This window comes from Bos taurus, chromosome 27 (genome assembly GCF_002263795.3).
Source record: "Bos taurus isolate L1 Dominette 01449 registration number 42190680 breed Hereford chromosome 27, ARS-UCD2.0, whole genome shotgun sequence".
Classification (NCBI taxonomy): Eukaryota; Metazoa; Chordata; class Mammalia; order Artiodactyla; family Bovidae; genus Bos; species Bos taurus.
Genome location: NC_037354.1, coordinates 14,933,264 through 14,960,175, shown reverse-complemented (window position 1 = coordinate 14,960,175; position 26,912 = coordinate 14,933,264). Strand labels below are relative to the sequence as shown.

Genomic DNA, 26,912 nt, shown 5'->3' with positions numbered 1-26,912 from the left:
TTTTTTTAAATAGTTTTAATTCTTGAAACTATTACAGAAATTGTTTCTAATCCCTTCTGACTTTAAAAGCACTACTTTGCATAATGAATATTTCAAAGCCATTTGGGATAAGACAGAGAAATGATAGAAAAAAAATTATGAAGTTTTTGAAGCTGAAAGCTTTGCTTTTGGACAACAGAAACTCATCTCTATCTCTCTCCCTGTACCAGCCCACCCCCCCCACCACACACACACACATCCTGGCACATTTAAAGAGTATTTCTTCCCTTATTTCACCAGAGGAACAGGACAAAATTAATATTTATTACTAAGGATTGGGCAATATATTACTCAATTGAAATTCATGATTTTCAGAGAATAATTGCAACAAATTTCAGAGTTTCTAGTAAAATGGAAAAAAACCCACTACATGAGGTAATACAGTAGTCAAGAACTTTTCCAATTTAATGCCTATGATCCTTGAACTTAGATGGCTTTTTCAACATCTTTGCAGTTCTACTGTTTCAACTAAAATCTACCATGGCTGTATTGTTTATTCAACATGGAATTCACAATGATATTCTTTGCAGTGCAGAACTATAATCTATGGCTTTGTATTGGGCAACTGCTCTGGCAAGTGCAGAACACTCATTTTCCATGAGTTTATAACCTCTGCTGAATTCTATCAGCATGCAAAAGAGTCTTGGGGGCCAGGACAAAAGTGGTACTAGGGATACTGTGGGAAAAATTAGGGGATCAACTGACAGAGTTATGGGGGGGTGCTGATTTAATCACAGCTCTAAGTACTTAGCCCTCTAGTTAGCATGCCATCATAGCCTATAGTTGTAACTTTAACGTCCAGTTCTAAAGACTGTGATAATAGCTGGAGGTGATGTCCGGGCCATTACTAGGATGATACAATGGAAATTAACATTCCAATTTACTAGACTGTAACAAAACTTATTGGATGGCAGAGATTTTAATTTGTTATGTTCACAAGAAGAGTTCTTGGGCACTCAATAAATGTTCGTTACTTAAATGATTATTTTACCAAATTAGTCTCATTTATTAGAACAAATAAATTAACCTATTTGAGAAAGGTTAACCTTGACTGTATCTTTAAGTTTCATTCATGGAAAGATCGATTGCTGTATGGACAAGTCATCATTGTCCTTTCTCGACTCCCTTGAAATGAGTACTGATGCATCCAGACAGATGATCTTCAGTTCAGTTCAGTTCAGTCGCTCAGTCGTGTCCAACTCTTTGCGACCCCATGAATCGCAGCACGCCAGGCCTCCCTGTCCATCACCAACTCCCGGAGTTCACTGAGACTCACGTCCATCGAGTCAGTGATGCCATCCAGCCATCTCATCCTCTGGCGTCCCCTTCTCCCCCTGCCCCCAATCCCTCCCAGCATCAGAGTCTTTTCCAATGAGTCAACTCTTCGCATCAGGTGGCCAAAGTACTGGAGTTTCAGCTTTAGCATCATTCCTTCCAAAGAAATCCCAGGGCTGATCTTCAGAATGGACTGGTTGGATCTCCTTGCAGTCCAAGGGACTCTCAAGAGTCTTTCCAGCACCACAGTTCAAAGCATCAATTCTTCGGCGCTCAGCTTTCTTCACAGTCCAACTCTCACACCCATACATGACCACGGGAAAAACCATAGCCTTGACTAGACGGACCTTTGTTGGCAAAGTAATGTCTCTGCTCTTCAATATGCTATGTAGGTTGGTCATAACTTTTCTTCCAAGGAGTAAGCGTCTTTTAATTTCATGGGCCTGGAAATTAGAAATGCTACCCATGTCCCAGGAAGTTCCATGAACTCAGGAAAGATGGGAGTTGGTGATGCTTCCCCATTTCCTGCTGGTTAATGAAGTAACAAATACAAGTTGGTTGGGGAGAGTGTTATGAGTTTAGTTGGGACATAAATAATTTATTGTACCCAAGGAAAATCTAGAAGGTAAATGTACCCAGAGCTCAGAAGGTATGGATTTTGGAGTTATCACCAAATAGTGATATCTAAAGCTTTGGGTGTAGGTGAGAGCACTCCAAGAAAAAGCATGTAGAATGAGAGAACAGGAGGGGTGAGGCTAGACTGTCTCAGCACACCATAATTTAGGGGGCTGGCAGCAGAGGAGGAACCAGCAAAGCAATATGACAGGACAGAAGGATGTCACATAGGCATCAGGCCGTATTATGGCGATAATTAAATGATGCAGAGATGCTGAACAAAAATGTTCTTTACAAAAATTACTGAAAGGACATACATGAAAATATCTTCAGGTCTATTCCTTATTGGTAAAATTGCAGGTGTCATAGTCTTCCTTCAACTTTTCTGTATTCTACACAACAAATATCAATTACATTTCTATTAAAAATACTCTGATAAAGTCTACAATATTTTCTGAGAACCAAGGGCAAACGACTATTAGTTCCTAAGTAGCTGAGAGCCTCTGTGCTGGGCACTACACAGAGGATAAAATGCCGAACAAGAGGATGGCTCTGTTGTTTTACAAAAAGGAATGGAAGCTGGTTTGACAAGGGAGTGGTGTGGGGCACAGTAGCAGGAGATGAGGCTGGAAAAGAGGTCTAATGTCAGATTATAACGGGCTTTTTATGTCTTGAAAATAATATGGACTTTATTCTGAGGGCCGTGGAGAAATTTTTGAGGGGCGGGGTTAGGACTGGAATTGTGCTTCACCTGAAGTTGATTTTCTGCTTAACCTGGATGTTAACCCAGATGAGTTCGAGTTCGAGCCAGAAGCCTAGTCCCCAGGCCACTGCCATAACTCAGTGAAGCTATGCAGAGGGGTGGGAGAGGGGGTGGGGTCAGAGATATCTGGAATCAGTATCAACAGGTCCATATGATGGGTGGTGTGTTGGGAGGAAGGAAAACATTAAGGACCACGGGGTTTCTTACTTGGGGTCCACAGGGTGGGTAAAGACTGACAAAAATTCTGCAGAGTTTGTATATAGTTACTCTAATCATCTATCACAGTCATTGCTTTATGAAATAAGAAAGTGAGTGACTGTAGCAAATAGTATTCTATCAGAGGGGATAAAAAGTAACAGAATATGGCAGATCTATTTCTGGGACCACAGCCACAAAGCAGAATCCTAAACCCGCCCCTCTCCTCACCACATGTGCGTACGTAGATACTTTTACCCGTCTGTAAAGCTCAATACTTCTGTGAAAGAGGACTGCTGGAGCTATGTTTTTAGGTTAAGTGTTTACACATACGTAGCTATGGCCTCCTAGGAATGGACTTCCTGTGTGAGGGGAGAGAGATTTGGGAGAAGGCCAATGAAAAGGCATGTGGGGGAAGGAACAGGTATAACGAGGTCAGAATCTCTATTTTACAGCAAGGGACCCCAAAGTGACAGGTCCCAAGTGAACTGTGTTAGTCTGAGCTAACACCCTTTGAAGGGAACTGGTGCAGCACTCTTGCATTCTCTAAATCATCCCCATTTCAGGGCATTGAGGACTGAGGCCTTAGGTTAAGCAACTTGACTGGGGAATGCCAGGTAGTAAGTTAAAGAGGCCAAATCGGAACCTGGCTGGAAGTACTCCAGTATAAACTTGTCTCCTGGTCCAGCCACAGTGAGACATCTTTCAGGAAAATCCGCTCTTACCCTTGCCCATCTTAGCTGCAGGCAGGGAACTTCTAGGGGAGGGCCTTCCTTATCGCCCCCAGACAGGGTCCCAGACGACAGCAGCCCCTCAAATGGTTACACCCTCAGCTACTGATAAGGGTTTAAATAAGGTTAAGGACGCGTCGCTTGGCCCAGGTAGTGCACTAGTATCTAAGTAATGCTGTCTTGTCAGTTCATTGCTCTTTGTGTTCCTTGGAAGTGGGCAGTGTTACAAAGTGAAGTTTTACTCACTCGGAAAACAGGCTGTAAACACCTGCCCCACCGACGGGATGGCAAGAGCGTTGCTTCCACGAGCCGCCAGCCTCCTCCCTCCTTTCCGACCTTCGGGTCGCCCTTTAGTATGGGGAGTCGGTAGGGTACCTGCTTTCCCCGCCTGCCGCCAACCAGCTGACGCCTGGAGCCCAAGCTGGCGCCCCCGGAGCCCCCCGCCCCCGGACCCCCCGGCTCGAGTGGTTTGAACGCCCGGGTGCGCGGGCAGCACACTCACGAGCAGCCGCTTGTTGCTCCCGCGGCCGCGACGTGGGGAAGTGAAAATGAAATTGACTTTTCTGAGAAATGATGAAAGCGGCGCTGCCCGCCAATGAACGGCGGCGGCGGCGAACTTCCGCACCTCCTGGCCGGGAGGCTCGCGGCCTCCCCCCGCCTGCACCTCCCGGTTGCACAAGCTTGAAACAAACACTGGGGAGGAAGGGCGGAGGGAGGAGGGCGGAGCGGGGTGGGGGGGGGGCGGGGGGAGCGCGGAGGGCGGGCGGGAGCGAGCCAGGCTCTGGGAGGGCGGGGGGCGGGGGGATTTCCAGCCTCGGCGCTTCGCAGTTTCCTCTCCTTGTTTTGCTTTCGATCTGGACTGTTCTCAGGCAAGCCGGGGAGTAACTTTTAGTTTTGCTCCTGCGATTATTCAACTGACGGGCTTTCATTTCCATTTCACACACCTTAGCAACACTTAAGCCTTGCGGAATTGTATTGGTAGCGTGAAAAAAGCACACTGAGAGGTAACATTTTTTTCAAATAATAGTCGGGACTGTGCGTGTGTGTTTTTCTCGAGGGCATGTTTAGGACTGGAGGGGATGTGTGTATGTATGTGTGTGTGTGCGTGCGCGCGCGTCCTGATGGTTTGACACGATGTTTTGCAGACGGAAAATGCTGAGGTTCATAAATATTAATACTGATTTTTGGAGGAACAGTCGGCGCTGTTATGGATCATCTGGTTTTAGGGGAAGCAGGTTCGGTTGCTGCTGCTGCTGCTGCTGCTGCTGCTGCTGAGGCTGCAAGGAGGAGGAGGAGGAGGAGGAGGAGGAGGAGGAGGTTGGTGGAGGTTTAATTTCACTTTTGGATTTGCAGATGCGGAGAGCTGGCTCCATGGACACAGACCTGCTCTGTGCGATCCTGCGCCCCAGGTGGTGTTTGTGGGGGAGCAGGTCCGCTGGAGTCGGGCCTCCTTTTAAAAACAACATGATCGCGTGCATGTGTGTGCGTGTGTGTGTGTGTGTGTGTGTGTTTACAGATGCCGGCGCCACCGGATCCGAAGGACGGGAGCGGGTCGTTCTCTTCGCCCGGCGGCAGCGCCTCTCTCCAGGCAGCCTGTGGCGTAAATAGGCAGGAACCCGCCGTTCGCCCGCAGCCTGCGCCCCGCGCCCGGGCCGGGAGAGGCGCCTCCCGCCGCGGCCGAAGGAAACTTGATGGGGCGCCGGGGGCGGTCCCCGGGGCTCGCCCACCCTCGGGGCTCGGGGAAGGGTCGCGGGCATCGGGTGCCAGCGGCCGGGGGCCGGGCGGGCGGGCTCCGATCGGGGCTGCGCGCGGGGCCTGGCCGGCGCGCCCGGCTTCCTGGGGGCTGGGCCGCTGCCGCCACCGCCCGGGAGGGACGCGGCGTCCTCCTTCCCGCCGGCCAGTGTCTGGCCTGGCCCTGGGGCTTTGTCGCTGCACTTGTCCCCGCGCGGGGCTGGAGGTGGTGGGGCTCGGGCGGCGAGTCCCGGGAGGGGTCAGCGGTCCGGGCCGCGGCCTAGCGCCGGGCGCCTCCGGGTCCCCGCGGGCGCCCCCCGGGCCGGCCTCGCGCGCTCGGCCTGACCCGCCTCGGCTACGGAGCGGGCAAGGTGGGGGCGGGGAGCCTCTGGGGACCGAGCGGCGCCCCGCTGGCAGGCCCGGGGCTGGGGGTGCCGGCGTCCCCTGGGGGTTCCGGGGCGCGGGCGGCGGCGGGGTGGGGACGCGAGTGCCCGCCCCGCGCCCTCCGACCCCGCTCGGGGCGCAGAGTGGCATTCGCCAGCCGGCCGAACGTGGTTGGTGCAAAGCCGTGGCCGCCACTTCCTTTCCGCCTCGCGGGCCGGGCTCGCCCACCAAGCGATGCCCGCCGCGGCCCATCGTGGCGCCCGGCCGCTCGCTGTGCCAGGGAGCCGGCTCTGAGAGGGGTCGGGCAGTCTTTTGCAAGTTGGAAGGGTTTCAGGACGCAGCTCACCTCCCCCCACCTCCCCCCCAGGACGCACCGGCATCTCAGTTTGGGCCCCAGGTGTGGCTGCGTGGGGCTGCGCCCTCACCCCCTTACCCCTTTAGAGGGGAAGAAGCGGAAAGGAGGCAGGCAGCCTGAGCCGGGCGCATAAACAGCCTTCCGGGCACCTGGCGAGGCGCCGAGGTCAGCCGGTGTCGGCGGGACCCCTGGTCATCGCTGTAAATGTGACCCTTGGCACTGGCAGTGGAGGTGGCCACGTACTGGCGGCGTGGTTTTCGGTCGTCTTTGCCACTAAAGGATAGTGTTTGGAACTTGGGGACATTTTCCCCGCTTCCTCCCTCTCCTGCCTCCTCCCTCCAGTGTGGGCAACGGTAATGCGCCCGGTCCTCTGTTCAGAGGAGTGCTGGCATCTTCCCTCTGCCACCGGCCTCCCCGTCGCTGTGACTCGGTCTGCTTTTGATGAATGGCGAGGGAGGGTGGAGGAGAGTTATATTTCCTGTTGTGGATTTTCAGGAATCACCAAAGTTGCTGTCAAGCCTGCATTCGTTTATGAGTTTTCAGACCGACTGCAGATAACATTGAGGACTCAGCAGCGTGCGCTTTGCTTTTTGGTGCTTAAGGGCAGGTACAGAGAAGGGCCTGGCGACAATCTGGAAGGGAAGGTAGATGGTCTTGACGTTAGGCAGATGCAAGCTCCTTGCCACGACCTGGAAGGTCCATTCATGCACCCGCACTCAGGATTTTCTCTCCCCACCCCATCACTCCTTTTTCGGAGAGGGAAAGGACAAAATCCTGAAAAAACTTGTGTTTTCTAAGAAAACTTCAGTAGCTGGAATATTGAGGATTTCATTTGGTATTTTTTAATACCTTGGAAAATGTATTGATTGATGGGGCAAAGTCCAGAATTTCACTATAATTAGTGAATGGTTATAATTTATAACAGCCTGTTGTGTTAAGAAGTTAGATTTTGGCCTCCTGGATCCAAGTTCTTGTCTATTCTGATTTGTAACTGCTTCTTAATATTAAACATCTACATTTTTCATTCTCAATGAGTTGGGTTTTTTTTCTTTTGTCCTTCAAAAGTTAGAGATAATTCTGCACACTTCAGACTTACTTACCTGTTAAAGTGTCATGATAATCCAAAGTAAGGGTTTGTGGCTAAATTGGAGACCGATTATGGTGAACCGAAGTCCTGACAGCTCCATGAACCATGACCCAGTCTCTCTCTTCCTCTGCTTTCCCGTATCCTTTATTAGGCAAATATTCAGTATACCAAAGCTAGTTCAAGATGTTTGAACTTAGTAGTGGAAACTTTAAAACTTTGGGCATTTAACATTGGGGAGTTTGGTCTGCATCAATTTTCTCATGTCTCCAAGGACACTGTTCTTTTATTCTTGGTGTCATGGCATATAAGCTTCGTTGTTTTTAGAGCACTTTGATGAAACTTTCCTTTTGATACTGAACAGACCAGTGAACTCTAAATGGGATATCTGGGACGTGGTTCTGTTACGTGCTTCATACCAGAAAAAGGCTTAATGCAGATAAGGGACTTTATTCATTTAATAAGTATTCATAGAACATTCACTATGCCCCCGACACTGTGCTGGGTTCTGGGGCTTTGACTGAGATCAGGAAGGGAGTTTCTTTACCTTTTGGGGAAATTGCATTCTAGTGGGTGAGCTGACAATGCCTAGCCAAAAAATAAATACAGTAATTACCTTTAGGGGTGAGTTCTATGAAAGGTGATATCAATATCTGATAGGGTTGCTTTTGGGAACAAATGAGATACTGTTTTGAAAGAAGGTTGCGTAAGTTACAGCAGTCTACAAATGCGTAAGGCATTCACCTTCAGAATTCTATCAGGTTCTCCTTAACTTCCCACTCCAGTATTCTTGCCTGGACAATCCCCTGGACAGAGGAACCTGGGGGGCTACAGTCCATAGAGTTGCAAAGAGTCGTATGGGACTGACCGACTAACCACGCGTGCATTCTTAACTTTAAAATCAGGGAATCATGACTGTGGATTAAACACTGACTTTCCTTTAGAGAATTTTCAGCAAGAAGTGATTTTACTTGTTCTGAGAGAATATAGAGAATGGTAAGGAATTAAATACAGAATAACTATTTTATATAGAGCATTAAGATCTTTAACAAGACATCTGATATTGTTAGTAAGTGTTTTTCTGTCAAAAGTTAGATGGTGTCCATGGAGACCAAATGATATAGAAATAAAAATGATTGGACCAGTGTATTTTCCCTCCTTATATCAAGAAAAATCCTTTCCAAGCTCATTGTGTTTTAGTGTGAATTTTCTTCCTCGTTGCTGAAGACTCTTCATTATCTGTTACAATGGATATGCTCTTAACTGATTTTACTTTTTGCTATAACATCTTTATTATTTTTGGCCATACCATGGGGCATGTGGGATCATAGTTTCCCAAGCAGGGATGGAAACCGAACCCCCTGCAGTGGAAGCTCAGAGTCCTAACCACTGCTCCACTAGGGGAGTCCCACTATGACATCCTTAAAGCGAGTCAGTTAACTTGCATTTATTGGATGCTTACTATGTACCTAACACTATCTATGTGCAAATGATATGTGACAGCGTATGTGAAAATAAATGTAATAGATAGTATATGTTTATAATAGATATAAAATACTTAAAGGAGTATATATAAATAACATACATTGCTGGGAAATGTCCATTATTCTTAGCAATAAAGCCAGTTCTTCTTTTGGTCTGTGTGGGACACATGTTCCTTTGAGCACAGGGGTTGGAAGTTAGGGCCTCTGTCCCTATTCACCCCATTCGTGCCCTACTTTTGGCCTGAGTGTGATCAATATTTGGCTATAATTTATGCCCAAGTCAGGGTCAAGCAGTGGCCCTCATAGTGGGGGTGGCTGGTGAGAAAGGGAGTGATGAGATTTGATTAAATCTTGATTTTTTTTTTTTTTTCCAGCAAAGAATGGTAACTTATCTATAGGATCCAGATTTAAACCCAAAGCCAATATTTTATATAAAATACCAAAGGCAATACACAGGCAGGAAATCAAGTCTGCAGGTACCTGAGGCTGGGTGGTGACCCCTCCAGAAGACCCATAGTCACCAGCAGTTTTTCCTCCAAAGATGCTTTTAAAATGATTTCCCATCTTAACAGCTCCATCTTTGGACAAACAGCCTCTGAAACAGATTGTGTTTAGTTAGGAAGACTTTATGGGCCTGTTTTTATTCCTCAGAGGCACACTGCAGTTAGAAATCATGGTTGACCTGAGAACCAGCATCAGCAAATCTAGATGATCCAGTTCCAGCCCGAAGCAGAGAAACTCGATGTTGGAGGCAGCTTGGGCAGCCATTCCTTAGGTACACTGTTAGTCCTGTTGGACCTTCTGAGGTTCTGAAACCAGCTGCTATCTTCCTCTGCCCCCCATCAGTAACTTTTGAGTTCTGCTGGGGGTCCAGGGACCCCAGGATATGAACCATTGCAGTAACTGAGGGGATTATTTTGTTAAATGAATGCAAACGTTGGGTCCTTATTTCATTTGCTTATTAAATATCTGTTGACAGCCAACATGTCCAAGGCCCTGGATAGTGGAAGGTGCATGGACTCAAAGAGCCCAGAGGCCTGGTGTTGACTTTCAGCTCATTTGTTAACTCTTCACTCACTTCTTCTTTCTGGACCTTAGTTTTCTCATCTGTAAAATGGGGTTCTATCATCTTTGGTAGTATCATCTTTGAGGGATGGGACTTATGTGTATCAGAATCATGGAGAGGAAGAGGCTTTTAGAAACCACCCAGACCTTCAGATTTGAGACTGAAGCCCTTTCCTCTCCTTGTCTCTCCCTTTTTGAGAATCCCTCCCCCCACCCCTGAGTAGCCCTCTGACATTGACCAGGGTGTCCTGGATCCCTATCCCTCAGGTATGTGGGCCAGAGCAAAGGCAGAGAACCACTGAATCAAGGGTCTCTTCTCAGGGCTGAATCTCTTTTTTTTTTTCGTTGGCTCCCAGGTCAGGCTATGCAGGACAGCAAGCAGATGGAACTTGTTAGCCACCTTTTAGGCAGCTCTTTGAATAGGTACTCTATGGTCCCTTCCCCATTGACTCTGGCCACATTGACCTTGCTTGTCATACAGAAATGGGATCTGTAGTACGGTTGTGATATTTTGAATTTTCTGCTCTGAACAAGCCCAGGAGGATTGTGTTTCATGAGTCTGTCTCTCTCTAGGAAGGTCACAGAGTCATGGGTTTGTTTGTTGTTTGTTTCTGTTTTGGCTTATATTCCCCTTTATCGGTTTAGTATTCAGCTTTAATAAGTAGGAAAGAACACGAGTCAAGCAAAAAACAGCTCTGTGTGTCCCATGCCCTGTGCGCACACCTTGTAGCCCCACACTTAAGAGACGAGAAGGCTGTGTTCTTTCTGGTGCTAAGCATTTTTATCTCGGGGGCAAGGCCAATTTAGTTCAACAAAATACCTTGCTTTAGAATTCTGCGTGATAAAAGCTGGTCCAGTTTTGATTAAGCATTTTTGAGAGTTAAGCAGTTTCTCTGTCAGTTTCATGAATAATTTCTTTTCCAGCATCCTTAGCAATCTGTTGCCGTCTGTAAGAGCATTTGATATACACCTAATGTGATCAAAGGAAAGACAGCTTCCCATTTCATCTATTCTTTTTGAGCTTGCAGATGTCAGGATTTTGTAGGAGCCAAAGAAATACCTTCTAAATAGAAGACGCGCTCCTGGCCCCATGAGCTTAGAATCCAGCGGACTTTCCCCTGACATGAGGTTGATGTTTTGAATGAGGAGAAGCTACATACATGTTTCAAGTCATATCTAAGGTGTTACTTTTGAAGAGCTTTTCCTGTGCTCCTTACCCTAAAATGATTGAAGGTGATGAGAACAAGGACAGTGATGGACGAGAGCGTCCTGGCACCTGATTAGGGTGTCAGTGGGTGTGGGGGGTGGTAGAGTGTGAGTGGGGAACGTGACAGTCGAGGGAATGAGGTGATGAGAAAAGAGACGAAGGTGTGGGGTAGAATATTGCCTCTTGAATTGCTGAGTGAGAGAGACTGAAAAGGGAGTCAGACAGGTAGACTTTGTGTCTGCCACAAATGTCATTGAGACGTTTTGCAAGTAAAGAGTCAAGCTGGTAGTTAATTGATAGTAAATGCAGAACAAGTTGAAATGCTAGAGGACCCTCCACTTCTAACTTTGGAGATTGGCCTTTTTTTTTTTTTTTCCCCTGGGGGATCAAATTACTAGGTATGGCCAACTTTAGACAAGTAAACAGGAGGCTGTGAGTGGTCACCCTTTGGGCATGGTTGAAACCACGTCAGAGGTGGTATTGGAGCCAGAGAGGATGGAGGAATTGGTGGCCTGACCTGAGGCCTTAAGACTCAAACTCAGTTACCTTTAGAGGCAACCACAGCCACCTCGAAGAAGATACATGTTGATGAAATGGATCAGCAATACTGTCATAGCCCTTAAGCTGTCCCCTCCCCCATGCTCGTCTTCCTTGCTGCTCTTTTATTTTTTCCAGGTTGTAGGAGGTAAGTAGGGAGTCCAGGAAAGAGAATCGGCACAGGGTTAAGACTGAGCTATGATACCATCGCTGGTACTGCGGGCACTGTAGTTTGGAAACTAAGCACTTGGTACTGTAGCTGGGGTATTGTACTTTGAAATAAACTTTATGGAATACAGTTAGGTGGTGTACACTTAATGTCTTAAAAATGTTGAACTCTCTGTTCCAGTAATCCCACTTCTAGGAACCTACAGATGTGAAGTAACCAGAAGCAGAACAAAGATTTATGTACAGGGATGTTTACTGTTCGCTTCTGTTGTAGTGAGAACTCGGAAACACCCTAAATCCCCAACAATAGGAGTACATTTAAATGAGTTACAGTGCACCAGGCCCTGAGTACAGATAGCTGATAAAATTCATGCTTTTGCATTTAATGATGGGAAGGTATTTGGGGTGTATGTTGAATGGAGAAAAAGAGGATTTTCAACTGTGACCTTAATTTTATTTTTAAAACATGTGTGTATATACATCATTAAAAAAAAAATGGAAGGAAACATTTGGATGGTGTGCTTATGGATGTTTGGCTTTCTCCCCCAAATTTAATACAACAACACAATTACTCTTACAACCAGAAAAATATACTCAAGACGACTCTGAAGTGTCCCCTCAAACCTCACCTCTGGTAAATGTGGATGAGGACAAGTAAATCGGATGTTGCTAAGGAGGGTGTTGTTCATGAGCTTGGCCATTCCCAGCCCCTCTCTGCCTTGATGTACAGAGCCAGGCTGTAGAATCAGAGCTTTCCCAGCCAGTGAGTGCCTAGATATGCCCTTGTCCTGATTCAGCTCTTACGGCTTCAAGATACCGAGATTGATGGTTCCTTTGGGAGGTTGGGACACATTGTTTTATCAGCAACTGTGGAGGGTCTGAGATGTTACCCGCTTCACAGATACGTCCTCTGTGTATATGACAGAAGCACCTGATGGGGGTAGGAGGCAAGAGTTCTTTCTTGATCTTTACAACCAGGTCAGCAGCCAGAGAGATGCTACGGTGTTGGCCTCCCATACCTAGACCTTGAAGTGATACCATTGAAAACAGATGGAACCTGGGTGTGGATTACCTTCCATAGACGACATCAGAATGACCATCCCTCTCCGCTGCCAATGGTCCGGGGTGGGGGGGAGGCGTGTGGGTAGAGAGAGAGATTGTGTGCGTGCTCAGTCACTCAGTCATGTCTGACTCTTTGCGACCCCATGGATTGTAGCCCACCAGGCTTCCCTGTCCATGGGATTTCCCAGGCAAGGATAACTGGAGGGGGTTACCGTTTCCTATTCCACGGAAACTTCCTCTGCTCCTTTCCTCTTCTGAGTCAACGTCCTCACCTTTTGGAACGTAAGGCTCTTACCAACTACAGGTGTCCGTGAGGTCATGGCTTTGCCCCTTTTGAAATGTACATGCTTAGAGAGGTAGGGCCTCCTGAGACCCTGCAAACTTCACCCAGGAACCTAGTCAAGGCTGTAACCATTTGGCCCTCTTAAGAAGATTAGAGAAGTTTGATTATCCTTCTGGAGCAGAGCAGTTAGTTTAGACAAATGGCTCCAGAGCCAGTTCCTGTGGTAGGTGAAGAGTAAAACGTTTTGAGGGGAAGTGAATGCAACCTGCCCTGTCTTATATACACTGTCTTTATACCTTGTTGGTTCCTGTATCACAGGTGGCTTGGCTATTTCACAGGAGCCCTGAAATCCTGGAGGTTTTATTTTCCCCACATAGCAAACTTTACACATCCCCATGGGATTCTCCATGGGGAGACTCTAAATGGGATTGAGTCTCTGTGTGTCTCAATCGGAGTGTGATTGAGACTTTCTGACTTTCCATAACTGAAGAAGCCTCCAAATCTGGAATTTGTGTCTGGAAAAAATTTTTAGAATAGTTTTGATTCCTTTATAGACATGGGAGAGGTTTTTCTGGATGTGTTATGAAACTGGGGTTGGGTGTAACCATTAGGAGTTTAGAGGCAGAATGCCAAAGCACAGCTGAGAAAAAAGAATATTGATTAGGACAACACTATCCAATACAAATAGAATGTGAGCCACATGTGTAATTTTTAATGTTCTAGTAGCCACATTAGAAAAGTAAAAAGAAGCGCATGCTCAGACACTCAGTCATATCCGACTCTTTGGGACCCCATGAACTACAGCCCACCAGGCTTCTCTGGCCGTGGAATTTTCCCAGCAAGAATACTGGAGTGGGTTGTCATTTCCTCCTCCAGGGGATCGTCTCAATCCAAGGATTGAACCTGTGTCTCCTGCATCTTCTGCATTTTCAGGCAGGTTCTTTATCACTGATCCACATGGGAAGCCCCAAAAGAAGCAGGTGAAGTTAATTTTAATGCTCTCTTATTTAGTCCAGTGTGTCCAGAATATTATCCTTTCAACATGTAATTAACATAAAACTATTAATGAGATCATTTGCTTACTTTTTTTTCATGCTGACTGCAAAATCCACTGTATCTTTTGTACCTTCAGCACATCTTAATTCAGTCTGGTCACATTTCAAGCGTGCAGCGGGCGCGGCCATATGGCTGGTGGCTACCATATTGGACGGTGTAGGACTAGGAAATGAAGCAAGTTGTGAAGAGAAATATAGGGAAACGATGTAATACAGCGACTCAATCTAAAAGAACCAGGAAAAAAAAAAAGCAGAGTTAGAGTATTCATTTGGTTATAACTGCGTCTCCCTGTGGGTCCCCCGCCAACCCTACCCCCTCTCATCAGCTTAAAATAATAAGATGCTCTGAAACTCTTCAGAAGCAACACACTGTGGGTGCCATTCCTTTGGCCATAGTCCCAAACACCTTGAATATTTCCCACCCTTTTGAAGTGCTGTGAAAAGTGTCGATTCCCTGGATTTTCCCGTTTGCAACACCTCCCCGACCAGGTTTTCTGAGACCTGGGATCGTGTCGTATTTCCTTGCATTCCCCACCCGTGCTTGATATGCAGTAAGCACTGGGTAAATATTTGTTGATTTGATTTTCAGCCCGAGAGCGAAGGTTAGCTCCGAAGCCTGGATTCCAGCTCAAGATGGATGGGCCAGATCTCTCTTGTGTTACAAACCCAGTGGTGTATGTACGGAGCACGGAAACCCTGGGATTTGTCACTTTGCGTTAGCAGTTACCACTTTGTATTAAGGAGTTCAATATCCAGAAGGTGGAAAAAATGGCCTGGTTTTCTCCTTTGGACCAAGGCCTTTACAGAAATCTTATCACTCGATTCCTTTGACATTTATGTTCCAATGCTGATAGTAATACCTTCCGGTACATGTAAATAAGCTTTCGTTGCTGAGAAACCAGAGGTATACATTTGGGAGCTGCTACTTTCTTGGTGGGTTAGTTATTAATAATAACTTTTTTATTAACAAACTTTCAGCCCGTAACTTACAGGCAGGGAAGTTCTTTTGAAGTCAAGCCCTGGTATCTTAACAGTTGCTTTCATTTGTACGCTCTGACTGTAATTGTTGGGGAGAAGCAACAGACATAGCCACAGAGCTCAGGCAATTTATTTTCCTGAAGCCTTACCTAAGAACTGCTTAGGTAGCTTTTCTCTGTGAGATTAAATACGACCTTCACTGAATCATGTTAGCAGGGCCAGCAGCTAGAAAAATAAAGACTAAACCAAACCTTCAGCAAAGAAATTCCCAGCTGCTCAGCGGGTCAGAACTTTCTTGATTGCTTTCTTCCAATGAAAACACTGTAGATTAGTTTTAAGTGAATTCTAGTAGGTTTGGGGATTTGCAACTGACAGAAGAACAGGAAAGTATAATCTCACTTTAAAATCATAATCCTGAAGGTAAATCTTGATTGACTCTTTGGGGGGATGTTGGGATTTTGTTCATATGGGAAAACTTCACTCGTGTGCACTGTTGAGCTGACTTGGAATGTCAAGGTCCTCAGGGATGAGGGGACAGAGAAATGAGATGAGAAGCTGGTGGCCCCAGGGGATGCTCTGGGTTCTTGGGGTGCTCTCGGTGGCCCTGAGGACCGACACGGATGGCACCCCTTTCTTCTCTCTGTTATAGAAGCGAAGTCCAAAGGTCCCAGGAGGGAATGTGGGTGAACTGCTATTTCCCCTTTGGGGTGTGGCTCTCCTGGTGATTCAGGAAGTCAGGGTGAGTTTAAAATATTATAGGAGAGGGTTTATGTATTTGCCTCTCTTACATGTGCTTTGAATGCATCGTCTTTTTTTTTCTCTCAAAGTCAAGGTGCAATTCGGGTTGCAGTCTGGGCAATGGGGTCAGTCTGGACCCTGAAACGAAGGAATGGACAATTTTGATCATTCATCCAGTTGCCGTTTACTCTACAGATGTGTACTCAGTGCTGACTCCATGGGTGGGGAGAAGGTGTAGAAAGGTAGAGAGGTCTTCAGCTTGGAACTGAGTGAGCCAGGCAGATGGTGTGTGTTCCCTGCAGTGAGGAGCCTCGGTCTGGGCGGCCGAGACCTCAGGTTAAAGAACTGACTTGTGGTGTCTGCCCCTCCATGGACCACCCGGCACCATCTCAGGTTGTCCGGGACACCACAGTGTGGACGCAGCACGTTTTGGGGCCAGCTATGTATGTTTTATTTTCTAAGGGACAGATTCTCAGTAAAGCTTATCACAGGCGTAGAACAAGGTCTTGTTTCATCGTTCTGGCTGCTGCTCTACCGTTTTCCCTCCCTGGGTTTGGCATCTTGCTTCTCCCTCTGTCGTCTGGTGTCCTTTGCCATAAGTGTCTGAGCCTTGATGATGGTTATCTCCGCTTTCTACTTCCCCTCCCCTCTGAGGGCAGACTGGAACTGGCCGTGCTGCTGCTGACACACGGCTTGGAATCCCTCCCTGGAGGTTTGTGCCAGGAGAACCTCGCTCCTCACATACCTCACATGGCTTGAGATGACATCCAATTTAATTTTGAAAATCCATCCTTTTTTGTGCATGTGTATATGTGGTCAGTAGATTACCTTTAGGTTACCTGGAAGTAAAGTATGACTATTGTCCACGACAGGGCTCATGGAAACAGTGACAGCAAGCAGTGAGTTCATGAATGCGTGTCTGGTCATTGTTTTTTTTTTTTTTATTACTATGGTAAAAGTTACATAACACAAAATTTCCTATTATAATCATCTTTAAGTATACAGTCCAAGGGCATAAAATTCATTTACAGTGTTTGCAACTATCAGCACTGTCCTTCCCCAGAACCATCATCTCAAACAGAAACTCTCTACCCATTAAATAAAAACCCACCCCCCTCTGCATGGACAGCCACCCTTCTCCTTGCCTCCTCTAGGTACTTCATATAGGTGGCATCAGACAATATTTGCCCTTTTGTGCCCGGCTTACGTCACTCAGCAGGATGTTTTTCATGTTCATCCAACATTGGAGCATGTGTTAGAATGTCCTTCCTTTTAAAGACTGAATAATATTCGCACACTTTGTTGATCCATACATCTCTCGATGGGCCCTCGGGGTTGTCATTACCACTGGCTATTGTTGAGTCATGCTGGTGTGAACTCTGCTATAAGAAGTATCTGTTTGAGTCCCTGCTTTCAATTCTTACAGTCCAGTGGGTCATTCTAGGTTTAACTTTTTGAGTCCAGTCATTCTAGGTTTAACTTTTTGAGAAGTTTGAGAAGTTTGCCATATCACCTGTACCACTTTACATTCCCATCAGTAATGCCCAAGGGTTCCAGTTTCTCCATATCCTAGCCAGAATTTCTTCCCTGGAATTTTTTTGGTAATAGCCATCCTAACTGGTGTTTGATGGTCTCTGTGGTTTTGATTTGCATTTCCCTAATGGCTGGTGATGTTGAGGATTTTCCCACGTGCTTCTTGGCCATTTGTATATCCTCTTTAGAGAAATGTTTCTTCCAGTCCTTTGCCCGTTTTTGAACTGGTTGCTTTTTGTTGTTGTTGAGTTGTAGGATTAAGTCGTTATTTTATGGGTTCCAAAGTCTGGTCTGAAAACTCAAAAAGATATGGTCTGAAATACTATTATGGTCTGAAAACACAAAAGATTCTCCCTTGTTACAGTATGTATATAACATGTAGTATAAAACCAGTGAAAAATTTTCAGAATTTGAAAAATGTTGAGATGTTGTAGAGCTGATAAAGCACCTATTGAAGAATTAAATTATACTGAATGAAGTATATCAGAGGGGACTCTGAAATGGGGAATCAACTAAGAGTACTTCACGTTTACAGCTGGAGAAATCAAGCAGCCTGCCCAGGGTCACGTGGCCAGATTAAGTCCTTAGTATATTTTGTTGAACTCAGTAGTAAAGAGTTAATTTTTTTCTGTTACGTTTTGAATCCTAAAGTTCTGGTAAGAGAAACAACATAATGCTTGAATATGCTAGTGGATTAATTATATCAGCTACTCATATGGTCATCTCTGACTCATATAAGTACCTTCGATACTTGGGGCTCATAAAAAGACCCTAGGGTTCAGTACTTTTAAGGTATTTTGGATAAAACTGAGTAAAAGCAGCCTCAGAATAACATTCGGGGGCATGAGAATTTATACATAATACTCTCAACAGTGGTTTGATAACTACCATTTGAGCAGATGAAGCAAAATAGTGCTGTTATAACAGGTCTGCTGGGAAAAATGAATGAAAGCATTTGTGTATTTATTGTGAATAATCGACAGAATGAGAAACCATGTATTTGTCCTTAATAAGAGCTATAGTAGATGACAAACTCGGTGAAATGTCAACTTTACAGTAGCAAATTTATTGTTGGTTTACTTTTGTGTTCTGCTCGAATTTTCTGCTTCACTCAATCCTTTTGAGAAGTTGGTCTTTATTGAATAATGTAGCCTGACAAGATCATATATGGATTATAACTCAGAGTGAATTGTAAATAATTGGGAAGCAGATAGATAGCTGCAAAAGTCTGTATTCCCTTCAGGCTTGGGGCCCAGACTTCTAAAAAAATCTGTAAAACTAGCCTCAAGTAGCTAGGAAAACAAATATGATGTTGAAGTTAAGTTGAAGACTCCTTCCTGCAGACAAATATTTTAAATACAACTTCCAAAAGAGTTAATTCCTTCAACAGACGTTTCTGGACTGCTGGTGTAGAGATGCAAAATTGACAATTCCAGCTTCTCACGGAGCTTATCATTTAGTTAGAGAGACAGGCAGGGAAATAACCATCTGTAGGAGCAAAAAGAACAATGTGCTTAATGGAAGCACCACAGCAAAGGCTATGAGAAGGAATTGGCAGGGGCTCTATCTTTCACCAGGGCAATGAGCTTCACTATGCTTTCCACCAATTGTAGGAACAGGGCAGGTTCAGCCAGTTTCCTGTGGGGGCTCAGGGCATCTTTGGTTGAAAGAGCAGTAAGAACAAAACCATGAAGGGTTGGAAATTCCTTCCACTCTTGGTGGATGGAGAGTTCTCTTGTCTGATGGGAGCAGACGGGTTAAGGGAGTATCAGGGATCATTCCTGGTAGGCACGAATACTTTCTTCAGTGCATGTGTTCCTGTGTTTACTAGCAAGGAAAGGCTTTATTCTGAGTGTAGAGCAAGTTTTTGGGGAGAAGGGTTATTGGGGATTTGGAACATCTCCCCACCTCTTACATTTTAGATGATATAGATGGTGACTCTTCAGCAGCTGGAAGTCAGTGCTGTGAGCCTTCCTTGCTTAAGATAGAAGAAGGTTTAAGGATGATGCATGCATTTCATTCATAGAGACACGGGCACTGCAGGAAGGACCAGACTCTGGTTTTGATAATAACCAGGCCTGTCTAGGAGATGTTTTTGTACGTTTCTAAGAGGAAGTGATGCAAAGGTACAAAAATATTTTTTGTATCTTCTTCTGTTTGTTTTGATTTGGCTTTTAGTGAGAGAGAAGTTATGATGACTAGGTTCACAGTACTTAAGTGAGGGGGCGATAGAGACTGCTGCTGTTAAAACAGACGAGAAACTCAAGTTGGAGAACCAAGATGACGGCCCAGGTGCCCCCAAGCCAGAACTTGGCACAGCAGAAGTGTTTAGGGTGAGGCGTCCCAGCGGCTCCAAGAGTGACTGGATCTGGCTTCATCTCAGCAGCGGGACTTGCCGTTGGCATCGTATCCGCCGTGCGCTTGGCCGTGTTATCCGAGTGACGCGATGGAAGAGCTTGGAAGGGCTGGCTCATGGAACCTTAGGGGCAAGCCTCAGTTTGGAGGAAGCCTGGAGGAAGCCGTGGGTATGGGTGCACCCGGTGGGACTTCTTCCCATCTGCACGCGACCCCCGTCCCTCCCCACCAGCATAACCAGGTGACAGGACAGAGGCCGTAACTGGTTAACGGCCGCAGTGATAGCATTTATTGGATATGTGCTGGGCTCTTTGCTTACGTTTAAAGGTCTTATTCAAAGGCCCAAGATACTTCGGTGTTGTATTTCAATAGATCACGCTCCAGGTTTATTATCAACAACTGCCGTGTTGAGCTGATTATAAATTTGGGAGGACCATCGTGGGAGGGCTCAGCAGAACGACTTGCATATGCCCGGCACTCAAGAAACGTTGGATGAATTAACTCGGAATGATTGACCTAGTTCTCCCATTTGTCATTTCCTGTCCAGACAGACTCCTCTGTGGGACCTCAGAGCCAACGGGTGTTTTCTAATGAGGAGCAAGGCCCCGACAGCAGGTGGGAGACACCTCAGCCATTTGTGCATGTGCCCTGGGGTGTGTGAGGGTGTCTCCCCTCATCAGACAGCAGGGACCCTTGTTAAGGTGCAAGGACAAAGGTCTCTCTGTTAGCCAGCCAGCCTCAGGGAGCCTTCCGGCTGTTTCTCTCCCATATCCGCCCATTTTTCCTGGGGCATAGCTTCTCCGAATTACTAATGGTTCAAACATGCCATCATGCCGCTTCCGCCCTTTCCTTTGTTGCTGTGCAGGAAGTTTTTTCCTTCCTTTCCGCCTGAGGCCTGAGATCCCCTACCTTTCCAAGCCCACTTCAGATGCCCCCTCTACTTTGAAGCCCTCTCTTCTGGGCTTTGACGTAATCTAGTAAAACTCCCACAAAATGCCTTCTGAAAAGCTCAGGGTCCTATGATTGTCAGGTTGATGAAATGACCAGGGTAAGTGCAGTGCAGAGAAGAAACCAAGAACCAGTCGTGTTGATGAGTTCAAGCCGGGAGGGGTGTATTATAACTTCAGGCTCATCCTGGGAAGCTTTGGCATCTTTGATTTGTTTCTCTAGGATGCCTAGTTTTGGAGCTGGTTGTTTTTCTGTTCCTGCCTCTGTCCTTATAATGTAACCTTTTTGAGGACAAAGATCGTGTCCTGATTGGCTTTGTATTCCCCACAGAGCTGTTCACAAGATTCTATGTTGTGAATGAAATGTTAAATAACTGTAATTCAGAAGTTTGCTAACATACTTAACTTGGTTCACCTGCAAAAAATGTCATGAAAATAGTACAATTTTTCTTTATTGGGGTTGCATGCTTTAGCAATCTTCCCCCATCCCCTCCCACTTATCTGTTACTTGTTCATATTGTAGTTCCATCATCACAACGTGTATTTCATGTCATCTGCTTTCTCCTCCCCATCCCCAGCCCCAGTGGGTTTTCCAGGAGGGGTTCATCCACTGTCTTATCAGTCTGTAATTACTACATGATGATTCATGTGCCAAGGACCATACCTGATCTTTAGGGAAGATGAGTAACAGACAATTCCTGCTCGCAAAGACTTCACCCAGAGCTGTGCCTGTTTTCAAGTACATGAAGCTGTGAATTTCAGTGGAGTTTAGATGGTAGGAGGGATGAGTCAGGTAAGAAGTCAGAAAGGTGGGATGGGGCTGAGTTCCTGTGAGTCCAGATTTTATTCACTGGTCATTGTGGAGCCACTGCAGTTTCGAGCCAGGTGATCAGACGTTTGGGAAGAGGCATCTGGCCAGCACTGTGCAACGTGCAGAGGGTGCTCACATTCCAAAACACGGACCCTGGGGACCCTCCTGCTCCTTGGGAGGAATTCTGGGGTGTCCACTCTGCTATCAGGTGGGGTGCTGGCTCTGCTCTTTGGGATTTCTTGGGGGATGTTTTAGGGGAGACCAAGGCACTCATCTCATACTTTTCCTCCTAATAGAAGCTGCTCTTTATTTGTTTCTTCCTCATAGCAGCTCTGCCGAGTTGCTATTAAGATCTCTGTTTACAGATGAAGAAACTAAGATTTGGACAGGTGACAGGGTGTAAGTGGTGAGATTCCCATCAGGCGTGCTTGACACCAGACCTGTGCTGTCTTCCAGCACCTTCTGCTGAAGCCAGGGAGGGGAGGGAAGCCAGTGTGGTCCTGAGAAGGGCTGGTGGAGAGGGGGACATGGTGACAATACAGTGGATGCCAAATCCAATTTCCAGGTACTGTTTGGGACTTGGTTAGTGGCAGTAAGTAGCTTTGAAAAATATTTGAAGACATTTCTGCAGCTTGTAAAGGAAAGATGTGTTCTTGAGTCAGGTCTTAATGTATTTGGGGGCGGTTAGCAGTGCTGGCTCTCATTTCCAGTTGGAATTCATCAGTGATTTTTTTAAAAAATGCACTTAGATTTTCATAATTTAGATATATCTGGAAAGTAATCTGTGCAACTTCACACAGTTTCTCATTTTTTTTTACAAGAAAGAATATTACATTAGTATATGTAACAGATTTAGATCATTGTAGTGTGGTGGTTTCTTTTTAATGTTTTAGAAACATTGAAACATCCATGAATAGAATCATTACTGTGGAAGGTTATAGTTTGTCTGTTGGATCTCAACCAGATTTGAGCAAAAAGAGCTGAATTGAATGGCTCTGTAATGTTATACAATAAAAGTGTGGTGGTTTAGTTGCTAAATCGTGTCGGACTCTGTAACCCCATGGATTGTTGCCCAACAGGCTCCTCTGTCCATGGGATTCTCCAGGCAAGAATACTGTAGAGGGTTGCCATCCCCTCCTCCAGGGGATCTTTCCAACCCAGGGATTGAACCTGGGTCTCTTGCACTGCAGGCAGATTCTTTACTGACTGAGCACCAGGGAAGCCCCAATAATAAGTATAATAATTATAATAAAAGAGAGAAGAAGAAGGGGAAGGAGAAGGAAGAAGGGGAAGAGGAGGAGGAGTAAAATAAGAAGCATCAGTAATAACCTTTATTGAGAGTTTACTGGCTGAAGGGACAAGCTCAAAGGAAATCCCCGAAGGAAAAGCCACAGCAAGAAGGAAGCTGTCAGAGACCCTGTGGATGTGGAATGAGGGGAAAAGATAGTGCCCTTCAATCCCAGCCTTTTTTCGGAGCAAATTATTTTCAGGCAAGTGTCTTTGGAGAAGCATCAGTTTTCACCATCAGTTCAGTTCAGTCGCTCAGTCGTGCCTGACTCTTTGCAACCCCCTGGACTGCAGCATACCAGGCTTCTCTGTCCATCACCAACTCCGGAAGCTTACTCAAACTCGTGTCAACATCATCCGCCAGTAAATGGATTTGAAATCAGATGGCAGCAAACAATTTTGTCATTTTAAGCAAATAGGTTTTCTTGGAAGGTTCCAGTATTCTGAATTGCTCTTCCTCGACTTTTCTAACTGAAGTAATGAAAGCATCTCCATCCCCCTTTTTCCACGTCCCTTTGTTTGTGTTCCTAGTGGGACAAAACACCCAGCATCCATAGGTCACAGAGAATCCTATGGCGGTGGCAGGTAGGCAGTGACTTGGGTGATGTAAAGAGCTTGGAGAATTTAGGTCCTGCTCATTTCCTGCCGTGTTCTTCCTTCCCAAGCTACTGTGTGTATCTCAACCATCCGCTCTGTGGTCCAGAGTTTTCTCACATGCACCATCTTGTTTAACTTCTCCTGTGCTTTCCTGGGGTATTTGAGGACAGAGACATCTTTTCCGGGCTTTTGGACTGCTGGCTTAACTGGATGGCTCCAGAGACACCCACCTATTCATGCGAAGAGGGACAGTCTGAAATGGACTCCCTGCTTAACTCCCAAAAGGAGAAGTCACGGCTTTCAGGCTTTGCCTTACTGCAGAAGCAGTGCTCAGAGGACATGCTGATTAAGGGAAAAATAGGGTCGCTTCTTTTCCCATTTTCCATATGGAAAGAAGGTTTGAACATGCAGTACGAGCCTGAGTCCATATGCTTTGAAATCTGTCCGTGGTTCTTGCTTTGCTGAATTGCAGAATCTGATGCCGCCTAGGTACATGGGTCTGGGGCCAAACACACAGAGTGGTCACAGCACGACTTTAGATCTATGAAGTCTTTTTTAAAAGTCAGTCTGCCCTTCTAGGTCCTTACTGCCTTCTGGGAATTCTTCTAGAAGATACTTTTTTAAAAGGTGATGGATTTTTTTTTTTTTAATGCTCTTAGGTTTCTATAATTTAGATATACCTGGAAAGTAATTTATCTGTGCAACTTCACACAGCTTTTTCTCAATTTTTTTAAGAAGAAAGAATATTGCATTTGTTTATGTAACAGATTTAGATCATTCCTTGTGTGTTTTGTTTTTGACGTTTTAGAAAACACGTTTCACACATGGTTAAATTGCCTTGAAAACACTTGGCTGGGTCATGGCTGGGTCAAAGGATATCTTTTAAAATGTCTGATACCATGGTCAAGCTAACTGTCTGGAAAATTTGTATCTGTTTGTACTCCAACCTATAGCACATGAGAGATGTAAAGCACAATTCTCGGTATTTTACAGGGTTCCTTCACTAATTCTTGCAAAGGCCTGTGGGAACAGATAGGGTTGCTAACCTGCCCAAGGTCACACAGCTAATAAGCAATAGAGATGGGCTTTCAGACGAGGCTTGAGTTCACCTCGTGGGCTTTTCTGCTGTTACTCGTGTGGCAGCTCTTGTGAGAAAATTAGCCAAGGGATGCTCTGATGATACACTCCTTCCTTCTACGAGTCCCTGGATGTGATGTGAGCTCTTCTTTTTTGCCCTAAGTTTTTTAAAAATTTAAATTTATTTTTAATTGGAGGATAATTGCTTTACAATATTGTGTTGGTTTCTGCCATATAGCAACATGAATCAGCCATAGGTACATGGATGTCCCCTTCCTCTTGAACCTCCAGGGAGCTCTTTTTTAAACATCATTCTTGCTGCATTAGATAAGAGAGTTGCAAAACGGTTTTCCTGAGGGGAAACCTTTGGTCTTTACATTCTTTCCCAAAGGGTACCCTTCAGAAAGTGTTCTCCGAGAAAGGTCTTTGGGGATCCATCCCCTTTCCTCAGCTGTTCCTTGCTCCGTGTTCGGCTGGCTGTAGGCAAAGACAGGCAAGAGACAGTGTTAGAATCTTACCCCCCTATACACCCTTCTTCCTGCTGTCTCGTTCCTCATGGAGGTGTTGGGAGGACCCACGCCCTGCCCATCAGGGTTGCCTGTTTGCGGTGGCCTCTGGGGGTTGCTAGCATCTCCTAGGGGACATTGTCAAACAGAGGTATGAAGGTTTTGCAGTTTTGTTGGGGGACTTCAGCTTTTAAACCCTTGGCTTACCAGACCTGGTGAGACCAGTCATACACACACCAGTGCAGCCCTGGGGTCATATAAGGTCAAAAGATTTGTTCCTCTTTTAGGAAAAGCCCCAGACAGCTCACTGTCTTCCTGTTCCATCCTTGTTTGTGGGCGATTTGTATTCTTAGTTGCTCCTCCCTCAGAACAGGAGACCCAACAAAACAAAGTAAGGAAATGCTACCACTATTCGGCTCTGTTTTCTTTCTGGGCCTGTAGGCCTGCGGGACTTAAATGCCTGTGTTCCTGAAATGTTCCTGACACAAAGAGGCAACTGTCAGAACTAACATGGTGGCCATGAAAAGCTCGGGAAACACCTGTTTTCTAGCATATATGTTTGAGGGCACGTGTAGACCAATCCTGTTCATGCAAGTCTGAAGCCTGTCTCGGATGCTGGAATCTCATGGTAGTGGAGCTCAGGGATGGAGGATCGGCTTTGCCAGGGACTAAGCCAGACTTCATTTTTTGGGGCTCCAAAATCACTGCAAATGGTGATTGCAGCCATGAAATTAAAAGACGCTTACTCCTTTGAAGGAAAGTTATGACCAACCTAGAAAGCATATTCAGAAGCAGAGATATTACTTTGCCAACAAAGGTCCGTCTAGTCAAAGCTATGGTTTTTCCTGTGGTCATGTATGGATGTGAGAGTTGGACTGTGAAGAAAGCTGAGTGCTGAAGAATTGATGCTTTTGAACTGTGGTGTTGGAGAAGACACTTGAGAGTCCCTTGGACTGCAAGGAAATCCAGCCAGTCCATTCTAAAGGAGATTAGCCCTGGGTGTTCTTTGGAAGGAATGATGTTAAAGCTGAAACTCCAGTACTTTGGCCACCTCATGCAAAGAGTTGTCTCATTGGAAAAGACTCTGATGCTGGGAGGGATTGGGGGCAGGAGGAGAAGGGGATGACAGAGGATGAGATGCTTGGATGGCATCACCGACTCGATGGACGTTGAGTTTGAGTGAACTCTGGGAGTTGGTGATGGACAGGAAGGCCTGGCATGCTGCGATTCATGGGGTCTCAAAGAGTCGGACACGACTGAGTGACTGAACTGAATAGATTAATATTATCATATTATTTTATGTGAGACTCTGACATGATTTTCCTCAAAGCAGCATAAATAATTATTAAATATATACTTTTTCTCAATCAGCTATATGTTAGGAACTGGCACTAAAGGAAATTAGAACTATATGCATATATTCATATTTTGTTGAGACCATTTACAGCCTCTCTTCTCATAGCTGCAGCAGACTCTCTCTTCAGACACAACTGAGCGACTGAACTGAATTGAACTGAAGCCACAGCTTCCTTCTCTGAAAATGGGAACAGTGATAATAGTGTTACCTACCTCACAGGGTTATTGTGAGGGTTGAGGGAGGTAATGTATGAAGAGCATAGAGTTTAATACTAGGTGCGCATCATAGCTACTGCCCCCATCATTCTACCACCATCTTTACCTGCTGAGGAATCAGGAGAGCATTTTTTTGGGAGGCAAGTTTGCGTTTTTTTTGTTTTAAAAGATATGTGTATATTTTGGCGGGGGGGATGTGGAGCATTTTTAAAGTCTTTATTGAATTTGTTACAACGTTGCTTCTGTTTTTTGTTTTGGTTTTTTTGGCCATGAGGCATGTGGGATCTTAGCCCCACCCTCTCCATCAGGGATTGAACTCATGCCCCTGCTTTGGAAGGGGATGTCCCAAGCATTGGACCACCAGAGGAGTCGCAAGTTAGATTTTTCAATGCGTGTATTTGCAGTCCATGGGGCTGCAAAGAGTCGGACACAGCTGAGCTGACTGATTTCTAAACAGTTCAATGCAGTGTATATAAAT

The 26,912-nt window shown here is 45.7% G+C and overlaps 2 protein-coding genes across 6 annotated transcripts in view; one reads left to right on the top strand and one right to left on the bottom strand.

Moving 5' to 3' along the window:
• Positions 1-282: 282 nt before the first annotated feature.
• LOC112444593 (uncharacterized) lies at positions 283-5,084 on the bottom strand. Its single transcript, XM_024986340.2, has 3 exons — positions 4,958-5,084; positions 3,865-4,311; positions 283-1,842 (listed from the first exon to the last, which is right to left on the bottom strand). Exons 1-3 carry the CDS (start codon positions 5,082-5,084, stop codon positions 1,712-1,714), a joined length of 705 nt encoding a protein of 234 aa, XP_024842108.1. The 3' UTR covers positions 283-1,711.
• The window catches only part of IRF2 (interferon regulatory factor 2), an 83,663-nt gene continuing 61,201 nt past the window's right edge, over positions 4,451-26,912 (top strand). Inside the window, exons 1-2 of one of the 5 annotated variants that reach the window (XM_059882174.1) lie at positions 4,451-4,622; positions 4,764-4,935. Coding sequence is in view for 1 of the 5 variants with exons in the window: in XM_059882173.1 (XP_059738156.1) it covers positions 8,166-8,168 (3 nt within the window). In the remaining 4 variants the exon portion in view is untranslated. Of the gene's footprint in view, positions 4,623-4,763; positions 4,936-4,967; positions 8,169-26,912 lie in introns of those variants that run through there. The other 4 variants (NM_001205793.2, XM_024986196.2, XM_024986197.2 and 1 more) reach the window with 4 other exon arrangements.